The sequence below is a fragment of the Phyllobates terribilis genome, unplaced genomic scaffold (genome assembly GCF_046119375.1).
Source record: "Phyllobates terribilis strain yellow unplaced genomic scaffold, ASM4611937v1 Scaffold_13__5_contigs__length_258822181, whole genome shotgun sequence".
Lineage (NCBI taxonomy): Eukaryota > Metazoa > Chordata > Amphibia > Anura > Dendrobatidae > Phyllobates > Phyllobates terribilis.
The window spans coordinates 92,306,203-92,325,465 of record NW_027362773.1 but is presented as its reverse complement, the minus strand read 5'-3'; the positions used below and the strand labels follow the sequence as shown (position 1 = coordinate 92,325,465).

The 19,263-nt window shown below is 43.3% G+C and overlaps 1 protein-coding gene across 3 annotated transcripts in view; it reads left to right on the top strand.

Annotated features, from left to right (window-relative positions):
• Window positions 1–316: 316 nt before the first annotated feature.
• Window positions 317–19,263, top strand: part of LOC141173779 (receptor-type tyrosine-protein phosphatase beta-like) — a 224,989-nt gene continuing 206,042 nt past the window's right edge. The window contains exon 1 of one of the 3 annotated variants that reach the window (XM_073658196.1): window positions 317–662. In XM_073658196.1, coding sequence (XP_073514297.1) covers window positions 597–662 — 66 coding nt within the window. In that variant the 5' untranslated portion in view covers window positions 317–596. Of the gene's footprint in view, window positions 663–7,803; window positions 7,857–19,263 lie in introns of those variants that run through there. The other 2 variants (XM_073658194.1, XM_073658195.1) reach the window with 2 other exon arrangements.

The window sequence follows — 19,263 nt, the reverse complement described above, 5'->3', positions numbered from 1 at the left end:
TAATTGGGGTCCCTGTTAGAGATCTGGCATTGGAGACCATGAAGTTACACATCTGAGCTGAGTGATACATTGTGGGCTCATAGTAACCAGTATGGGGTGCTAGGAGGGGTCTTGTGTCTTGTACATTGTCATGTTTTCAGAGAGGGAGTTTCTTTGCTTTCTAACCAAATTCTGCAGGAATGTGAATGGGGAGGGGGAGAGGAGGTCTACTTCCTCACTGTCCTGGTGGGAAAGGAATTCAGGACAGGAGACCCCCTCATCTTGCCTAACCAGTGACTGCAGGGTGACAGCCCCACACAATACAGGCAAGGACTTGACCCTTTGCTCACCCTTCACACTACAGCCCTTTGCCTCCAGAGGTCGCCAAGCCAGGACTGAAGGTGTTAATGGGCCCTTCATTTTGACACTGGAGTTTGCTCCACCCCAAAAAAAGTTGTGCTTTCCCCTCCAGATCTCACATTACTGTGGAGCATGAGAGTGAACACAAGAGCTGAGACTGCAGAGAACTGGGTGACAGAATCCACAGACACTATCACTGCCATGTCCTGGGGGGACACTACAGCCTGAGTGGGTGATTGAGACCTGGAGACCTGGAGATGGGGGCTGTGACTCCTCCTGTGCTGCAGCTACTGCTCCTCATCACAGCACTGCTCCTGCCTAAGGTGAGACCCTCAGTGACAGCTGCTGAACTTTCAGGATGAGTAGATGTAGCAGAGCTCAGCTTGTCACTACATGATTTGGGGCTATATATGCATGTAGTGATAACTGCAGTCCTATGTAAATCCATAACACAATGTAACGACAAACTTGGCTCTGCAAAAATTGTCAATGGCTAAATGAATACATAGTAATAGTTTATATACAGGTATAAGCCGGTAAGTACAGGTGGGGTATATTTATGTGTGTACAGTCATATGTACAATTATATTATTATTTGCTATTTATAAAATCTGATAGGTGTCAAATTATCAAATATTATGGATTATTGGCCGTTCATAAGTATATAAAACCTATTAACCTGTACAGCGGACAGACATTTCAAGTACACTCATTATGGGTTTGCAGTAACTAGTGCTGAACTCTCGCTGTTCGGAACTGTTACATTCTGGATTATCAGATTCTCTAGATTATCAAATATTGTATTATTGGGGTTCCAGTCTTTCAGACGTGCACTGATCACAGGGATAGGCTACTAATATTTAATAGCTTGAGACCCCTTTAAGATGGCCTTACATAATGGGGTAACTATTGGTCATTCACCTGGGCTGCCTGACCCCATACGTTTTTAGGGGGTCCCGTATGAATCCAGGAATCTCCATTCCATGAGAAGTGACTGCTCCTTACTGCTGGCTGGACCAAGCTGTGATTATAATTGCTTAAGGCTATGTGCCCACGATGCAGAATTGAAGCAGCGTTTCTGCATGTCCTTGGCAGTAAAAACGCTTGCGGATTTTACACGCGTTTTTGCCGCGTTTTTACATGCGGATTTGACTTGCGTTTTTCAAATGCATTGAGTAGTCAAATCTGCATGCGGAAACGCACAAATAATGGACATGATGCGGATTTTTCCGCACTGAAAATCCGCTGCGGAAAATTCCGCAGCATGGGCACAGAACATGCGGATTTTCATTGGGGACCATGGGGCACGGATTACCAAGTGTTTTTAAAGCGTTTCCGCTGCGGAAATTCCGCATCAAAAACGCTTGAAAAACGCATAGTGGGCACGCAGCCTTTGGCTATGTGCCCACGTTGCATTTATGAAGCAGAAAATTTCTGCTGCATAAATGCAAGTCCTCTCCCGGAAAAACGCATGCGGAATTCCGCACGCGTTTATCGCGCATTTTTCGCGCGTTTATCACGCGTTTTCCACATGCGGAATTGCCTTGCGTTTTTTATGCATTGGACAAAGGCAATTCCGCTTGCGGAAACGCAAAATTAAATGACATGCTGCGGATTTTTGAACGCGGCATAAACGCTGCGGAAAAATCCGCAGCATGTGCATAGAACTTGCGGAATCCCATTGGGGACCATGGGGTGCGGATATACATGCGTTTTTCAAGCGTTTACGCTGCGGAAATTCCGCAGCATATACGCTTGAAAAATGCTATGTGGGCACACAGCCTAAGGCGCTATGTATAAGGCTGTGTGCCCACGTAGCATTTTTCAAGCGTATATGCTGCGGAATTTCCGCAGCGTAAACGCTTGAAAAACGCATGTATATCCGCACCCCATGGTCCCCAATGGGATTCCGCAAGTTCTATGCACATGCTGCGGATTTTTCCGCAGCGTTTATGCCGCGTTCAAAAATCCGCAGCATGTCATTTAATTTTGCGTTTCCGCAAGCGGAATTGCCTTTGTCCAATGCATAAAAAACGCAAGGCAATTCCGCATGTGGAAAACGCGTGATAAACGCGCGAAAAATGCGCGATAAACGCGTGCGGAATTCCGCATGCGTTTTTCCGGGAGAGGACTTGCATTTATGCAGCAGAAATTTTCTGCTTCATAAATGCAACGTGGGCACATAGCCTTATACAGAGCGCGTTTAGGAAAGAGGCCACATTTTTGTCACTTGTTTATTCTTGCCATTTTTTCCCCAGTGTTTTAATATATATATATATATATATATATATATATATATATCAACTGAAATAGGAAAATTTAGAGCTCACTATAAAACACTTTTTTTTTTTTTTACTTTTACAAACAAAAATTCACCCCAAAAACTCTCTTGTGTGCCATGTCCCAGAGGGGTTATCGTATAAGGACCTTGTTTGGCCCCTCCATTACCTATAGGTTATTAACCCCTCATTATGACTGCACAATATTGTGATAGTGAGATGAGAGATTCATTGATGGGTCCAGTGTCCACATCTTACAGGATATCCTGCCCGGGGCGCACTGATAATTCTTGACAGCATTCATATTCCTCCATCCCCAGAAGTGTCTCGGACTGAAACTGCATGTTCTTCTTATATTGTACTGATATAATGGATGCCTGGTACACATCTTTATACTCTATATTGGATAGGACTGAATCTATGAATCATTTAGGTCAATCAAAAATAATTGACGACTGGTGTCTATGTACAGTATTGGTCAGTAGTGAATGGATGCTGCCTGATATCTGTATCTATTGTACTGATATAATGGATGCCTGGTATCTGTATGTATTGCACTGATATACTGTATATCTGGTGTTTATCTCTGTATACTGTATTAGATACAGTATCTATGTATAGTATTGGTCATTAGTGTTATAATGGATGTCTGGTATCTATATCTATTGTACTGATATCCTGTATACCTGATGTCTATTTCTGTATACTGTATTAGATAGTAGTTATATAATGGGTACCAGGTGTCTAAATGTATGACCAATGTAGGGTCAGTTGGAATATAATTGATGCTTGGTATATATATAGATAAGATATTGTATAGTAGTTATATAATGGGCACCTGGTGTCTGAATCCATAAATCATATATGTCAGTTGGATATAATTGATGCATGGTGTATGTATCTATTTTTTTTTTTTATGTATTTCGTTTACTCACTTATATAGCGCCATTAATTCTACAGCGCTTTACAGACATTGTCATCACTGTCCCTAATGGGGCTCACAATCTAGATTCCCTATCAGTCTTTGAGGTGTGGGAGGAAACCAGAGAACCCAGAGGAAACCCACGCAAACACAGGGAGAACATACAAACTCCTTGCAGATGTTGTCCTTGGTGGGATTTGAACCCAGGACCCCAGCGCTGCAAGGCTGCAGTGCTAACCACTGAGCCACCGTGCTGCCCTCTGTACAGTGCTAACCACTGAGCCACCGTGCTGCCCTCTGTACAGTGCTAACCACTGAGCCACCGTGCTGCCCTCTGTACAGTGCTAACCACTGAGCCACCGTGCTGCCCTCTGTACAGTGCTAACCACTGAGCCACCGTGCTGCCCCTGTACAGTATTGGCCATTAGTGTTATAATTGATGCCTGATATCTGTATCTATTGTACTGATATCATGGATGCCAGATGTCTATCTCTGTATACTGTATTAGATAGTAGTTATATAATGGGCACCTGGTGTCTAAATATATGACCAGTGTAGGGTCAGTTGGTATATAAGATTTTGTATAGAACTGATATAATAAATGGATGGTGAGTTTTGAGTTTTGAGAAGGATTTGAAGAGTTTCTGCTTTAAAATCTCCTAAAAAAACTCTATGTACATACTCTTTATTAGCCCGATTTCCATTTGTCACCTAGTTTTGTGGCGGATTTATTCTTGGATCCCATCAGGAAATCAATATAGAAATTTACGAATGCCTTCTAATCCCATACAATCTTGTAGGATGGGGGTTCTTCATTAAAACCTGACATAATGGAAAGTCATTAGATGCGGTGACACAATGCCTAGCCTAAAACACGGGACATGTTCATATCCAATATGCCTGATCTAGCCGAGAGGCACTAGGACTATGCGAGCTGTCTACAGGACAAACTAAGAGTGGTAGATTGGTCATAAGGTGACTACTTCTTCCATAAGGGGGAGGTAGGAGTTTGAACTGAAGCGGAATGTCCCCTGCAAAATAATTTGTAAATGAGTGAAATTCACATGGACTAGTCATTGGCATGCAATGCTTAATATAGCGAGTTTCATACAGAACTAGACCAGAAAAAACTGCAGCAGATGCCTCAGGGAGGAACAGCAGGAAGGAGTCGAAAAAGATTGTACAGAGAATAATTAAAGGGGTTTTCTCTTTTTATCTCCCCAGACCAGAGCTATACGGTGACGTGTCTCGTGACACTGACATCGCAGCGTCATATTGCGACATTCCACTTAATGATTTCCTATGGTGTTGCGTTGTGACCTGTGAAATACTGCGACACAAACTCACAAATGTTTCCAAATGTGTTGGATTTTCTGTCGCTGGTCAACATGCTTGCCATAGACTTCTGAGTCATGTGTGACATATCTGTAACCTGGATGTTTTATTTCCAGCAAAATCATAGCTTTAAAAAATAAAAAACTTTTTCAAGAATTGCTGTCGCATGAGACATGTCGCCGTGTAGGCTCAGCCTAAGCATGGGCAGTTTATTGGTAAGACAATCTCATAAATCCATCAGTAGCATTGCTGGGAAATGCTATCAATATGAGTATCTGCTTGATGGGGACCCAATCGCTGTTACCTCTGTGAGCCACATTGGTACCATTAACACAATCCCTTTAAATACAAAGTAGTAGAAAGAAGGAAAAACTGGTATTTTGTATTTGAATAAACACCACAGTCTAAATTGATGACTTCTTTGGAGTGTTAGATATTCTGAGTTATAACTTTTTCCCAGTTGGGTATTATCAACAATATCTGATACCTCAGACAAGAAGTTTTATCATAGACCAAGTGAGAAGTGCAGCTTCATTACTGCGGTGTCACCAGCTGCGAATGTTCCCATCCAGAGTAAATAAAGGAGTCAAAGCTCTAAGCTCAGAAATCCTCCGAAACGTGCTGTATCATATTCTACATTTGAGGCTTTGATTCTAAAAATAATTATCAAAGTGTTAACACTACCATGGTTGTCCCGTCTCCTAAATGTCAGCGTGTCATTCTCCTGTTCCCCATGTGTCGGTGTGTCATTGTCCCGTCCCCCCATGTGTCGGCATGTCTTTTTCCTGTCCCCCATATGTCAACGTGTCGTTGTCCCGTCCCCCATGTGTCGGCGTGTCGTTGTCCCGTCCCACATGTGTTGACATATCATTGTCCCGTCCCCCATGTGTCGGCGTGTCGTCCTGTCCCCATGTGTCAGCGTGTTGTTGTCCAGTCCCCCATATGTCAATGTGTCGTTGTCCCGTCCCCCATGTGTCGGCGTGTCGTTGTCCCATTCCATTTGTGTTGACGTATCATTGTCCCGTCCCCCATGTGTTGGAGTGTCGTCCTGTCCCCATGTGTCAGCGTGTCGTTGTCCAGTCAACCATGTGTCAGCGTGTCGTTGTCCAGTCAACCATGTGTCAGCGTGTCGTTGTTCAGTCCCCCATGTGTCAGTGTGTCGTTGTTCAGTCCCCCATGTGTCAGCGTGTCATTGTCCCGTCCCCCATGTGTCGGCGTGTCGTTGTTCCGTCCCCCATGTGTCGACGTATCATTGTCCCGTCCCACATGTGTCGGCGTGTCATCCTGTCCCCCATATGTCGTTGTCCCGTCCCCCATGTGTTGGTGTGTCGTTGTCCCGTCACCCAAGTGTCTTTAATATTTACAAGCTCAGACTGATGATTGAACTCCTTTTAATGCTTTTTTGTCTTCCTGCTGCACTGTATTTACTTTTGTTCTATTTCTCACCACTCTTACTGGACATTCACGTAATATACACTGTGTTCCAAATTATTCTGCAAATAATATTTTCTCAGATTTTCCCAAATTACCTATATGAATTGCAGTCATTGTAATTTTCCAGTCAAATAACTATTAGAGTACAATTGAAAGGTTTTTGTACAAACTGTGTATGATAACAGTATATTTAAAAAAAAATAAAAAACTCAAACTGCACTCAAAATACATGTTCCAAATTATTATGCACAGCAGAGTTTTCAACCCTTTCATTTTAATAAAGAACAAAAAATGGTCATTTTTTAAATTATAATCATTAGCAGGTTATTACAAACTGAAATCAAACAGTTTTCAACTCAAAACTTTATTCTAGGTGATGTTACATTTGCACATAGGACCCCTTGTTCGAAAGGAGCTTCTGAACTCTCTCGTCCATTGAATTTGTAAACCTGCAGCATTTTCACATATTTAGTTGACTTTTAGGACCGAAAATATAATTTTGGGCCACAGCGCCTGTATTACCGACCACTTTGTCCATATTTCACAATGCCCATATTACTGGCCCCTGTGCTCATATTTTCAACTACTTTGTTCATACTGTACAATACCCATATTACCTATCAGAGTGCCATAGTGCACATACCACCAGCCTCAGTGCCGATACTGAGCGCCTATGTTAATTACCAGGCAAATCAAATAAAAGCTGCACCCATAGCCACATCTATGGTGTCCTATGTCCACAGTCTCTATATCTCACCAAATCTTTCCCAAGGTGTGTCCTAATCATTACCCATGGCTCCCAACCCTCTTATTTCAAAGGAACAAGAATTTCTTGATTAAGGGAACTTGGAAATTCCAAAGAAGGTAACTAAAAGTGGCTGCTTAATATCTTTTTCCCTGTGTATGGAGGAGGCTCAGGATCTGGGTGCCAGCTGTGTTATGTTACCGGCACCCAAAAGTGATCAAAGCCTCATATAAGTCATTCAAAGCTAGAACTTGTCCAGCAAACAATAAGCCATTGTATAATTATGTCAGCTGAAAACGAAGAAAGTTATGGCACTTGAAAGTAAGGTGGAAGAAAAAAAATTATGGCGGAGAAATGAAAAATTGCTCAGTTCTAAAAAGGGTTAAGTCATGCTCAAAATTACTAGAAACACTATTTTATTTTTTTATGGAAATATTAACTTTGTGGTCCAGATCCACAAAACTAATGGGACTTGGAAAGGGGCAGCTATGTGTCCTTCGTGATGTCCCAATAACAAGGCAGTAAGTGTTGCCATAGGAGCGTAGTAGAAGGGAGCTTCAAATATGGAGCCTTTAGTTCCAAGCACTGATAACCCAACAAAGAAGTAAAATATTAACTGTTTTCACATTAAACAATAAAGAGTCTTTTATATCACTGTTGTCCATAGAGCTGGAATGTTTGGTGACGTAGTGTTGAATGTTTTTATATTTCACTACTTCCTTATCCGTAATCCTTGACCTTTTTACAGCATTTCATTGGGGGCTTAGCGAGTGCCTTCACTTTACACAACTGGCTCTGCAGGTAAATTTCTTGTTGCTTCTGGCAGGGTAAATCTGATTTTCCTTACTCTTGTTACTTACCGTACTTCTTGTACAGAAGCTGCTGGATCATAAATGCTAAAAGTAATGAACACTGTAGCCAGTCTTAATGTAGCAGGGGTGAAATCTGTTTTGAAACACACACCAAAAAACAATTTTGCCATTGATGCACTGTGATGAAATCTGCTGCAGATTAGCTGCAGAAATATCCTCCCCTATGTGAATCTGTCCACATGGATTTTTTCTTGATTACAAAGCAGCACAGTGGCTCAGTGGTTAGCTCTGTACAGTGGGCAGCACGGTTGCTCAGTGGTTAGCACTGCAGCCTTGCAGCGCTGGAGTCCTGGGTTCAAATCCCACCAAGGACAACATCTGTAAGGAGTTTGTATGTTCTCCCCATGTTTGCATGGGTTTCCTCCAGGTTCTCTGGTTTCCTCCCACACTCCAAAGACATACTGATAGGGAATTTAGATTTTGAGCCCCATTGGGGACAGTGCCAATAATGTCTGTAAAGCGCAATATAAGTGAGTAAAATAAATAAATAAAAATAAGTGTAAATTTATCATACTTGCCAACTTTTAAAGCCCTAAAATTGGGATGACCCCAAAATTTACATAAAGTCCTCTAATTTTATCTTAGAGTTCATGAATTGTCCCTTCAAAATCGTGACACTTTGCATGTATGGTAGTATGTAATTCAACAGTGAACATTGCATATCTGCTGCCCATTTCATTGCTCTTGGGGCCCTTTTGGAGAGAAGAGACTCAACCCTGGCAAGTTGCACTCTTTATTTTAATGGGTGGCGAGAAATAATGTGCAAACAAGAAGAGAAAAGAGGGACAATAAAGGATCCAAGCATGGTAAATAATTGAATATGGATGCAATATCATGAAAAAGTATATAAATTTTATTAGGACACTAGACACAACCATTTAAAAGCATCATTTAAAAACATGCAAGACAGAAAAAAGGACACATAGACAGAAGAATCCCCTTACATAAATTGACATATCAATCCGATACGATCTTTGGTAACAAACAACTGATCTGTGGGAAATATTTGGCAAATATAAATAACCTGATAAATCTGATGTTAGTATAATAAAGTGATTTAAATAGACCCTCCAGGACCACTACATATTTTAATACCCAATATATGGTCCCAAAGAGAATGGGATACCTAATGAATAAGTATATAATAGGGAATAAAGAGAGAGGTCCCAAGATAAGGAGAAATCAAAGAATACAAACCATATGTATCCACAGAAGGAAAAAGGAGATGTCAAATATACGAATCCTACGCGTTACGCAATCCAAACATGGCTTCCTCAGGAGTATAATGTCAGTATCCTAAACGTTTGTGATATATGTATATTCCAAAAACAAACATGCCCATTAGTCAAATAGAGAGTCCATAAATACCAGTGCTGGACCAAAGTCCAAAAGGAGATAATACCCCCCAATAAAGAACTCACTGCAGGATAAGAGAGTCCTCAGGTCATGTTCCGGGATCCACATTTACACAATGCCCACCATCACCTCGTTTGAGATAGGCTGCAGCGCATTAGAAAAGGTCTAATTGTGTGCGGGCAGTCGGCGTGCGTTCCACGCTGGTACGCACCGCCAGAACAGAAAACATACCGGAAATGGAAATAGATAGAAAAGTGAACTCCTCCTCCAGTTAGTGTGCGTGTCAGGGTGGAATGCATAGCCGGGAAAACACACCCGGAAGTGACGAGCAGGGGTGCGGGACTAAGTGGCCCGTATCGGTGTCAAACAGGAGCATGAAGGCCCCGTCACACTAAGGACGCTGCAACGATCCCGACAATGATACGACCTGTCAGGGATCGTTGCTGCTTCGTTATGTGGTCGCTGGTGAGCTGTCAAACAGGCAGGCTCACCAACGATCAGGGGAGGAGCGACACCGTGGAAAGAATCTTTCCACGATGTCCTGCTCCTGGTTACAAGCCTGCTGAAGCAGGAGCAGGCTGGTAACCATGGTAAACATTAGGTTACTAGGGGCACACGCGCAACTAGTAACCCGTTGTTTATCATGATTACCACTCTGCTACGGTGAGCGGTTACCGTTCACTTTAGCAGGCTCGTAACCATGATAAACAACGGGTTACTAGGTGCGCGTGTGCCCCTAGTAACCCGATGTTTACCATGGTTACCAGCCTGATCGCTGCTCCCGCTGGTCACACACAGCGATGTGTGCTGACCAGCGGGAGGGCAACGACCAAAAAATGGTCCAGGACACTTTGCAGCGATCAGCAACCTCACAGCAGGGGCCTGATCATTGCAAAGTGTCACACATAGCGACATCGCTGGTGAGGTCGCTGTTCCGTCACCAAAACCTTGACACAGCAGCGATCTCACTAGCGATCTCGCTATGTGAGACGGGGGCTTAAGACAGAGAATGACACTATAAAAAAAGGTCAAAGTGTCCGCAGGGGGGCCAAATAGCATCATAGGGGCACAGACACTTAAGGTGACATAAAAAGGAGGGAAAAAGCCCGCACTATAGAGCAATAGTAAATACATCACTGGGTGTCAAAAATAATTGGCTGTATACAAAGAGTTATCACACAGACAAATGTACACTGGTGACTCATACAACCACCCCATATCTCTTAAACAAGCCATAAAGGGCAAGAAGTGTCACTGAATACAAGGATTCATAGAGGTAGTTAATTAATATACCATTTGACTCAGATATCTAATAAGATATTCCCGCCAAAGTATAATCAGTACTGATTTGATGATAGTTCCCTATCTTTTATAAAAACCAATAAACAATAGATCCTCGTTAATGCCTTTGGGGGACACACAGTTCATCATGTAAATCCATCTAATTTCGAGACATAGTAAAGCTGGTGTTGCATCACCCCCCCAAACGTGGTATAACAATGTCACCCAAGCAGGGCTGTGGAGTCGGTAAGCCAAACCTCCGACTCCTCAATTTCCATGACACCGACTCCAACTCCGACTCCCTCATACATGGCTCATGTTTAAGTGATAAATTTACTGTAGCACAGATTAATCTCAGCTAAAAGTCTAGGCCCTTAGATCTGGAATAGGACAGACATTTATAGGACATTTCATAACTTTCTCAAATTCTTATGAAAAAATATTCCCCACAAACTGCATTGAACTGTACCCAATTTATTATGTGTTTTAGGAGTCAGAGTTGGTACATTTTATTCCGACAACGACTCCACCAAAATGGGCATAGACTCCGACTCCACAGCCCTGCACCCAAGTGCTGCATGACACTGTGTGGGAGATTCCTGGAATGGCGATAGTATGGGAACGCTGGGAGGTGAGTATAAGTTGTGATAATTTTATTAATATTATTTTACATTGGGGACTAGAGCCTTTAATAACAGGTGATCCAAGCAGGTGCTGTCTGTGAAAAAAAAACAAAACGGACAGCACTTGGACCAATGTTATTCAGGGGGACAGTGCTGAGATTTTTCTTTTTTTTTTTCACTGACTGTGAAAAAATTGCACTTGTACTAGTTTCTTTCATAGATCGGATGAGACTCGCCCAATCAACCATTCAAGTCTATGGGTGTGTAAAAAAAAAAAATCGGATGCCATATGGAGCCATAATATAACATCCGATTTTTACAAATATATTGCAACTCTGTAACTTAGGAAGCTGTAAATGGTTTTGTAAATTATAGCTGCTGCTGTAAAAAACAAATGGTATACAGATGACAAGTGAGAAACAAATTGTCCCACTTTTCTGGATAAAACTCTGAACAATTTTTTATATGCTCCGTGTGAACCTACCATTAGTAAGGTTTCCTGATCTGAACATAGCTGACTGTTCATTTCAATACTTTAACCAGCCCAGGAGGCTATGACAGATAGCAGAAGAAACTATTCAACTTCAATATGTATGTACAATAAGGGTGAAAGAACAAAAAATAAGTTATGGCTTCCTGTATATTTCTGGTAGTTCGGGGAGATATTGAGGTGCGAATAAAAATCAGATATGTGGATAATGTAAGGTGCTGTGGAATTAATGGCGCTATATAAGTGAGGAAAATAAATAAATAAAATACTGGTGACATAAACCTGAGATTCACAGAAAGTGAGGGTCCGGTAAATACTTTGTGACATCAAACAGAATATTTAGCCAAGATCAGATGTCAGATAGCCAGTGTCTTATCGGCCTCTGTATATAATATGTATGTGGGAGTTCTGCGAAATATAGGGGTTTATTATCCTCACAATGCAGGGATTTATTAGATAAGCATCGTGTAGATCCAGGTGGCACATCAATGGATTCTGCATCCTTCATTCACAGCTAAAGATACACGAACCATGACATCCAGAGCCTTTGTAACACCATTGTAGGGTTTGCCTACAAGCTTCTTTTGAGCAGCTCTTGCAGGGTTTCTGTAGCATTAAGGCTCATTCAGACTACAGTTTTCCTTGTCCAAGTTTTATCCGTGTTTTTCTCGGATGGAACTTGTATCTATTATAGTCTATTGAGCTGTTCACATGTCCGAGTGGTCTGCACAAAATCACAGAAACGTCTATTTTTGATCAAACTCACCAATGCAAGTCTATGAGTCAATGAGAAAATCAGAAAGCACTCATATGCCATATGTGCTGTTCGTCTTTCACAGATTGTTTGGTAGGAAATGCTTGAGAAATTTAATTTTTCTATCAGAAAAAAAACCCATGATGCCTTAATAGAAAAAAAATCTGACAAACTGAGCCAGCTCTAATGAAACTTTTTTTTTGCATACAAGAAAAATCACTGATGTCTGAATGAGGCTTTACATGGTGGCCATCACTTAAATGCCTGTATATGTAACACATGGAGGTTCCAGAAAAGCCCTTTATAACATTCAGTTGCCCTAATATAATAGTAGCAATAGAGATGAGCAAATCAATTTGATGACATATTTTTAGGAGTTTGCTGAACTCTAAACAATATTTGATTGTTCTAAAATTCCCACAAACCATTTTATGCATTGCAGATTATTGCATCAGCCAAAGAAGCATCACACAACCTTAGTAACAGCCTTCCACATAATGCTAGGCAGCTGTCACATCTCATGGTATAGCTTAAATTATCAAGACAAACTATCATAGCCTGTATAAAAGCTGAGGCTGGGAATGCAGCAGCCATTTTGGGGTTAATCTGGATGCGAGAGGACACGAGAGCTCACAGCTTATGAAAAAGAGATAGGGAAAGAAAGCCTTAGGCTGTGTGCCCACAATGCTTTTTTTAAGCATTTCCGCAACGGCAAAAACGCTACAGAAACGCTTAAAAAACGCATGGTAGAAGGTCTGCCATGTTCCCCAATGATAATCCGCATGTGCTGTGCACATGCTGCGGAAATTTCCGCTGCAGATTATCATTGCGGAAAAAAACGCAGGTCCTTCAGTGTAACGCGATCTGCCTGCAGCCGGGACGGTGAAGCTAGACAGCAGGGGCCATCGGAAGTTAAGTATAGATTTATTTTTTATTTTTTGACATTCTCTCGGGTCACACTATATAAATCCATGCCGGTTGCATAGATTTATATAGTGTGACCAAGTTGAGAAGCACTTTCCAAGTGATGCTAAAATCGCTTGGAAAGCGCTTGTCAACCCGCATGCAGAAATGCAAGTGAAGAACGCTTCACAAACACATGTCCCTGGCAGGAAAACAGGAAAAACGCATGTACAATCCGCATGTACAATCCGCATGTACAATCCGCATCTACAATCCACATGTACAATCCGCATGTCCCTGGCAGGAAAACGCATGTACAATCCACATGTACAATCCGCATGCGTTTTTTTCTGCCAGGGAGATGCAGAAACGCTCAGGAAAAAATCCTGAGCATTTCTGCATCGTGGGCACATAGCCTTAAAACACTATAGAAACTGTACAGATAGTGTGTGACAGCAAAGTAGTGTAGAAAATAAGTGTGAGGAAATGAAAAAATAGATTAACATTGATAGAAAAAGACATATGAGACTCACTGGTCTTTGAGGCAGGAGGGACACATTGATGTCAGCTGTTGCTTACTTGTCCATTGTGGATATAGTGCTACACATCTTTTCAGGGCAACTGGAGGCTTTTGGAGTACTTTTGATTAGCGGTGAATCAATTTGCTACTACTCAAATTTGATGAAATTTGGAAAATCTGGTGAATTAAAATTTTTAAAGATTGGTTCATCTCTAATGGACAATTTGTCCTGAGCAATTCTATTAAAAAGGTATACTCATAAGAGGAATTGATGGCATATCAATAGGATATACCATCACGTTCTAGTTAATCATCTGATTGAAGAATCAAAAGACCATTTGATTTCCTAATGCTGATACACAGAAGGCTTTTGCGAAACCTATAAATGTCTTGTGGACATTGAGTCTTAGCTGTGGCATTATTACAAGGCTTTTTCAGATTTATGAAAATGAAACTCAATTACTCTATGATGAAAATGTTCTAGAGCTCTAATATACTCCGTTTCACATCTTCACCATTTGCAAAGTTTTTCCTTGTTTTCAGTGAATAAAATCATAAATTGGTTAGATTCAGTGAATAGCAAATGGTTGTAATCCTATTAATTTCACATAGCTGCAGGGCTTCTTACAAGACAGAGTTCTGATGTGCTGAAACAAGACCTGAATATAACAGTAGAGCTACCAACCGTATAATTGTGTATCTAGCACGGTAGAACGTATAATAAAATGTAACTTTTAATGAAGATATATTAAAAAATGACCATATGGCTCAGATAAAATATAAACAATGAACAAAACACACAAACGACACACATCAGAAAAGTTCACGGGCAAAACGGGGGAGGGTAAACGTACCCTACTTTTAAAGCCCCCTTACAGTGCAACAGTGACACAAATACACACCGATGCATGCTACCCAGCGGGACTTCAACGATCAAAAAATGGTCCAGGCCATTCCGACACGACCAGTGATCTCACAGCAGAGGCCTGGTTGCTGCTACGTGTGAAACTTAGCGAGATCGCTGCTGAGGTCTCTGTTGCGTCACAAAACTTGTGACTCAGCAGCGATCTCACTTAGTGTGACTGGGGGCTTAACTCAGGATCAGTACTGTAATGTATGTACACAGTGACTCCACTATCAGATTAGCGATTGCAGCTCTGGAGTATAATACAGGATGTAACTCAGGATCAGTACAGGATCAGTAATGTAATGTATGTACACAGTGACTGCACCAGCAGAATAGTGAGTGCAGCTCTGGAGTATAATACAGGATGTAACTCAGGATCAGTACAGGATCAGTAATGTAATGTATGTACACAGTGACTGCACCAGCAGAATAGTGAGTGCAGCTCTGGAGTATAATACAGGGTGTAACTCAGGATCAGTAATGTAATGTATGTACACAGTGACTGCACCAGCAGAATAGTGAGTGCAGCTCTGGAGTATAATACAGGATGTAACTTAGGATCAGTAATGTAATGTATGTGCACACTGACTGCACCAGCAGAATAGTGAGTGCAGCTCTGGAGCATAATACTGGATGTAACTCAGGATCAGTAATGTAATGTATGCACACAGTGACTGCACCAGCAGAATAGTGAGTGCAGCTCTGGAGTATAATACAGGATGTAACTCTGGATCAGTACAGGATAAGTAATGTAATATATGTACACAGTGACCGCACCAGCAGAATAGTGAGTGCAGCTCTGGAGTATAATACAGGATATAACTCAGGATCAGTACAGGATCAGTAATGTAATGTATATACACAGTGACTGCACCAGCAGAATAGTGAGTGCAGCTCTGGAGTATAATACAGGATGTAACGCAGGATCAGTAATGTAATGTATGTACACAGTGACTCCACTATCAGATTAGCGATTGCAGCTCTGGAGTATAATACAGGATGTAACTCAGGATCAGTGCAGGATATGTAATGTAATGTATGTAAACAGTGACTCCACTATCAGATTAGCGATTGCAGCTCTGGAGTATAATACAGGATGTAACTCAGGATCAGTAAAGGATCAGTAATGTAATGTATGTACACAGTGACTGTACCAGCAGAATAGTGAGTGCAGCTCTGGGGTATAATACAGGATGTAACTCAGGATCAGTACAGGATCAGTAATGTAATGTATGTACACAGTGACCGCACCAGCAGAATAGTGAGTGCAGCTCTGGAGTATAATACAGGATGTAACTCAGGATCAGTAATGTAATGTATGTACACAGTGACTGCACCAGCAGAATAGTGAGTGCAGCTCTGGAGTATAATACAGGGTGTAACTCAGGATCAGTAATGTAATGTATGTACACAGAGACTGCACCAACAGAATAGTGAGTGCAGCTCTGGAGTATAATACAGGATGTAACTCAGGATCAGTAATGTAATGTATGTACACAGTGACTGCACCAACAGAATAGTGAGTTCAGCTCTGGAGTATAATACAGGATGTAACTTAGGATCAGTAATGTAATGTATCTACATAGTGACTGCACCAGCAGAATAGTGAGTGCAGCTCTGGAGTATAATACAGGATGTAACTCTGGATCAGTACAGGATAAGTAATGTAATATATGTACACAGTGACCGCACCAGCAGAATAGTGAGTGCAGCTCTGGAGTACAATACGGGATGTAACTCAGGATCAATACAGGATATGTAATGTAATGTATATACACAGTGAGTGCAGCTCTGGAGTATAATACAGGATGTAACGCAGGATCAGTAATGTATGTACACAGTGACTCCACTATCAGATTAGCGATTGCAGCTCTGGAGTATAATACAGGATGTAACTCAGGATCAGTGCAGGATATGTAATGTAATGTATGTAAACAGTGACTCCACTATCAGATTAGCGATTGCAGCTCTGGAGTATAATACAGGATGTAACTCAGGATCAGTACAGGATCAGTAATGTAATGTATGTACACAGTGACTGTACCAGCAGAATAGTGAGTGCAGCTCTGGGGTATAATACAGGATGTAACTCAGGATCAGTACAGGATCAGTAATGTAATGTATGTACACAGTGATTCCACTATCAGATTAGCGATTGCTACTCTGGAGTATAATACAGGATGTAACTCAGGATCAGTACAGGATCAGTAATGTAATGTATGTACACAGTGACTGCACCAGCAGAATAGTGAGTGCAGCTCTGTGGTATAATACAGGATGTAACTCAGGATCAGTACAGGATCAGTAATGTAATGTATGTACACAGTGACTGCACCAGCAGAATAGTGAGTGCAGCTCTGGAGTATAATACAGGATGTAACTCAGGATCAGTACAGGATCAGTAATGTAATGTATGTACACAGTGACTGCACCAACAGAATAGTGAGTGCAGCTCTGGAGTATAATACAGGATGTAACTTAGGATCAGTAATGTAATGTATGTACACAGTGATTCCACTATCAGATTAGCGATTGCTGCTCTGGAGTATAATACAGGATGTAACTCAGGATCAGTAATGTAATGTATGTGCACAGTGACTCCACCAGCAGCATACTGGGTGCAGCTCTGATCAGCTGCTAGTCAGTGTGCTGATTACGGGTGTGGTGGCTGCAGATCCTGCTGTGAGCTCCTGATCTCTGAGAAACCAACACCTCTCCACCTGGGGACCTGCTTTCTCTCTTTCCCAGGGAGGGAGCGGGTTTCTGGGATGAGTGATGGAGCCAAGTCCCAGGCTTCTGCTTCCCGAACCAGGCCGGCGGGGGGCAGAAGAAACCAGCAACCGGCCTGCACATCAGAGGACTCGGGGGTGAGACGCTGCACCAGGAGTCGCAGCAATGTGGCTCCTACTCCCCCCGGGATTGTGGAGACCCCCAGAAGCCGCAAGGCTTCCAGCATGGAGGAAAAGCCTGACAGCGGCGTGCAAGATGGCGCTCCTTCCGGAGGAAAGCTGAGTGCTCACGGAGGTGAGGCCGACCTCCCTGAGGGGGAATGGGCGCTGCAGGGACCCCGGGAGTCTGTGTCCACCTATGCCTCCCGGGTCATGATCCGCCTCCGTGAGTATGAAGATGCGAGTAAGCTCATCAGGAGGCTCCGGGAGGAGCTGCGCTGCACAAGTGCCAAAGCTGCGGGGGCCTCCAAACCAAGGAAGGCAAAACTCCCAGCCGAGGTAAAAAGACTGAGCAGTGAAATTCAACGCCTGGAACTTAGGAAAGCCACCATCAGGGAGCAGAGTGGTCCTTTCAAAGAAAAACTTATAAATGAAGACCGCTACAGAGAAATGGCTGATACCAGAGAGCAAAGGCAGATAGGGCTGCAGCCTGAGAGCCAGGTGGATGATGAGAGTGATGATGACCAGCAGCAAGCCCCACCTGGCAGCCTGCAAAGTCACCCGCAGGCCACGTGCAGCGAGCTCCCTGCAGGACAGGCGACAGTGACATCCGGTCGCAGTTCTGCCGGCTCTGGGGAGGACAGTGACAGCAGCGGCCAGGGAGGGGCGCTAATGGCGGAGATTAAGCTCCTGGAGTCCCCAGTGTGCCTCCAAAACTTCCATCTTGGTGATGATCTACCAGAAGAGGCACCTGGGGGCCACAAAAAGGCAAAGAAGACCAAGCCAAAGCTGCAGGAAGCGGTAAGATACGTATATGCCCCCCTCCCTGTACCCCCTGAGTCGGCGGCAGGCTCAGCTCGCTGTATAAGCCCCGTTGCCCAGCCCAGCCCGGGTTCTGCTGTGGATCCGGTGCAAAGGCGCGGGGAGATTACAGAGCGCGGTAGTGAGGCGCAGAACTCCGTCTCTGCTTGTAGTAGCGGCGACGCAGCAGGAGGTGCATCAGCCGAGAGGCTGGACAGTGAGGGCGGCCCGGCGGCGGGCGTTTCATCAGGCCACAATGCTGTGGTGCGCTCCTCAGTGGGAGGGGGGAGCAGCCCGGTGTCGGGGGCAGCTCCGGTAGCCTCGGCGCCTCTGAATGCTGTTGCTGCTGATCACTTAGTTGAGAAGCGGCGGCAGTGTGAGGGGGCTGTCGGGGCTGAGCGTTCCGCTCCTCCCACGAAAGTGCTATTTTGTGTTGGCGCCGCTGGTCCGGAAGATCCTGATGCTAAAGATCAGTGGCGCCTAACTGCAGCTAGAGATCAGCGGCACATTATACCAAATGCCAAACAGCGGAAATTACCGACCGATGATGTGGAGGGCACACATAAGACCGTGGGTGAGGTCGCCTCCAGCTCTATGGAGGTGACTGAGCCCCTTGTGCCTGATGCGGAGGTCAAAAGGTCATCCACCATTGTTACTGGTCCAGCAGGAATGAATGTGGTGGTGGAGGTGAATGAGGATAATTCATTGTCTAGTGGTGTGGTTGCTGGTTTGGTGGAGGGTGAGATGGAGGTGGGTAATGGTGATACTGTTGGGGCTGATGTGGTCACTGGTCCGGTTGCCCCCCCCCGGGGG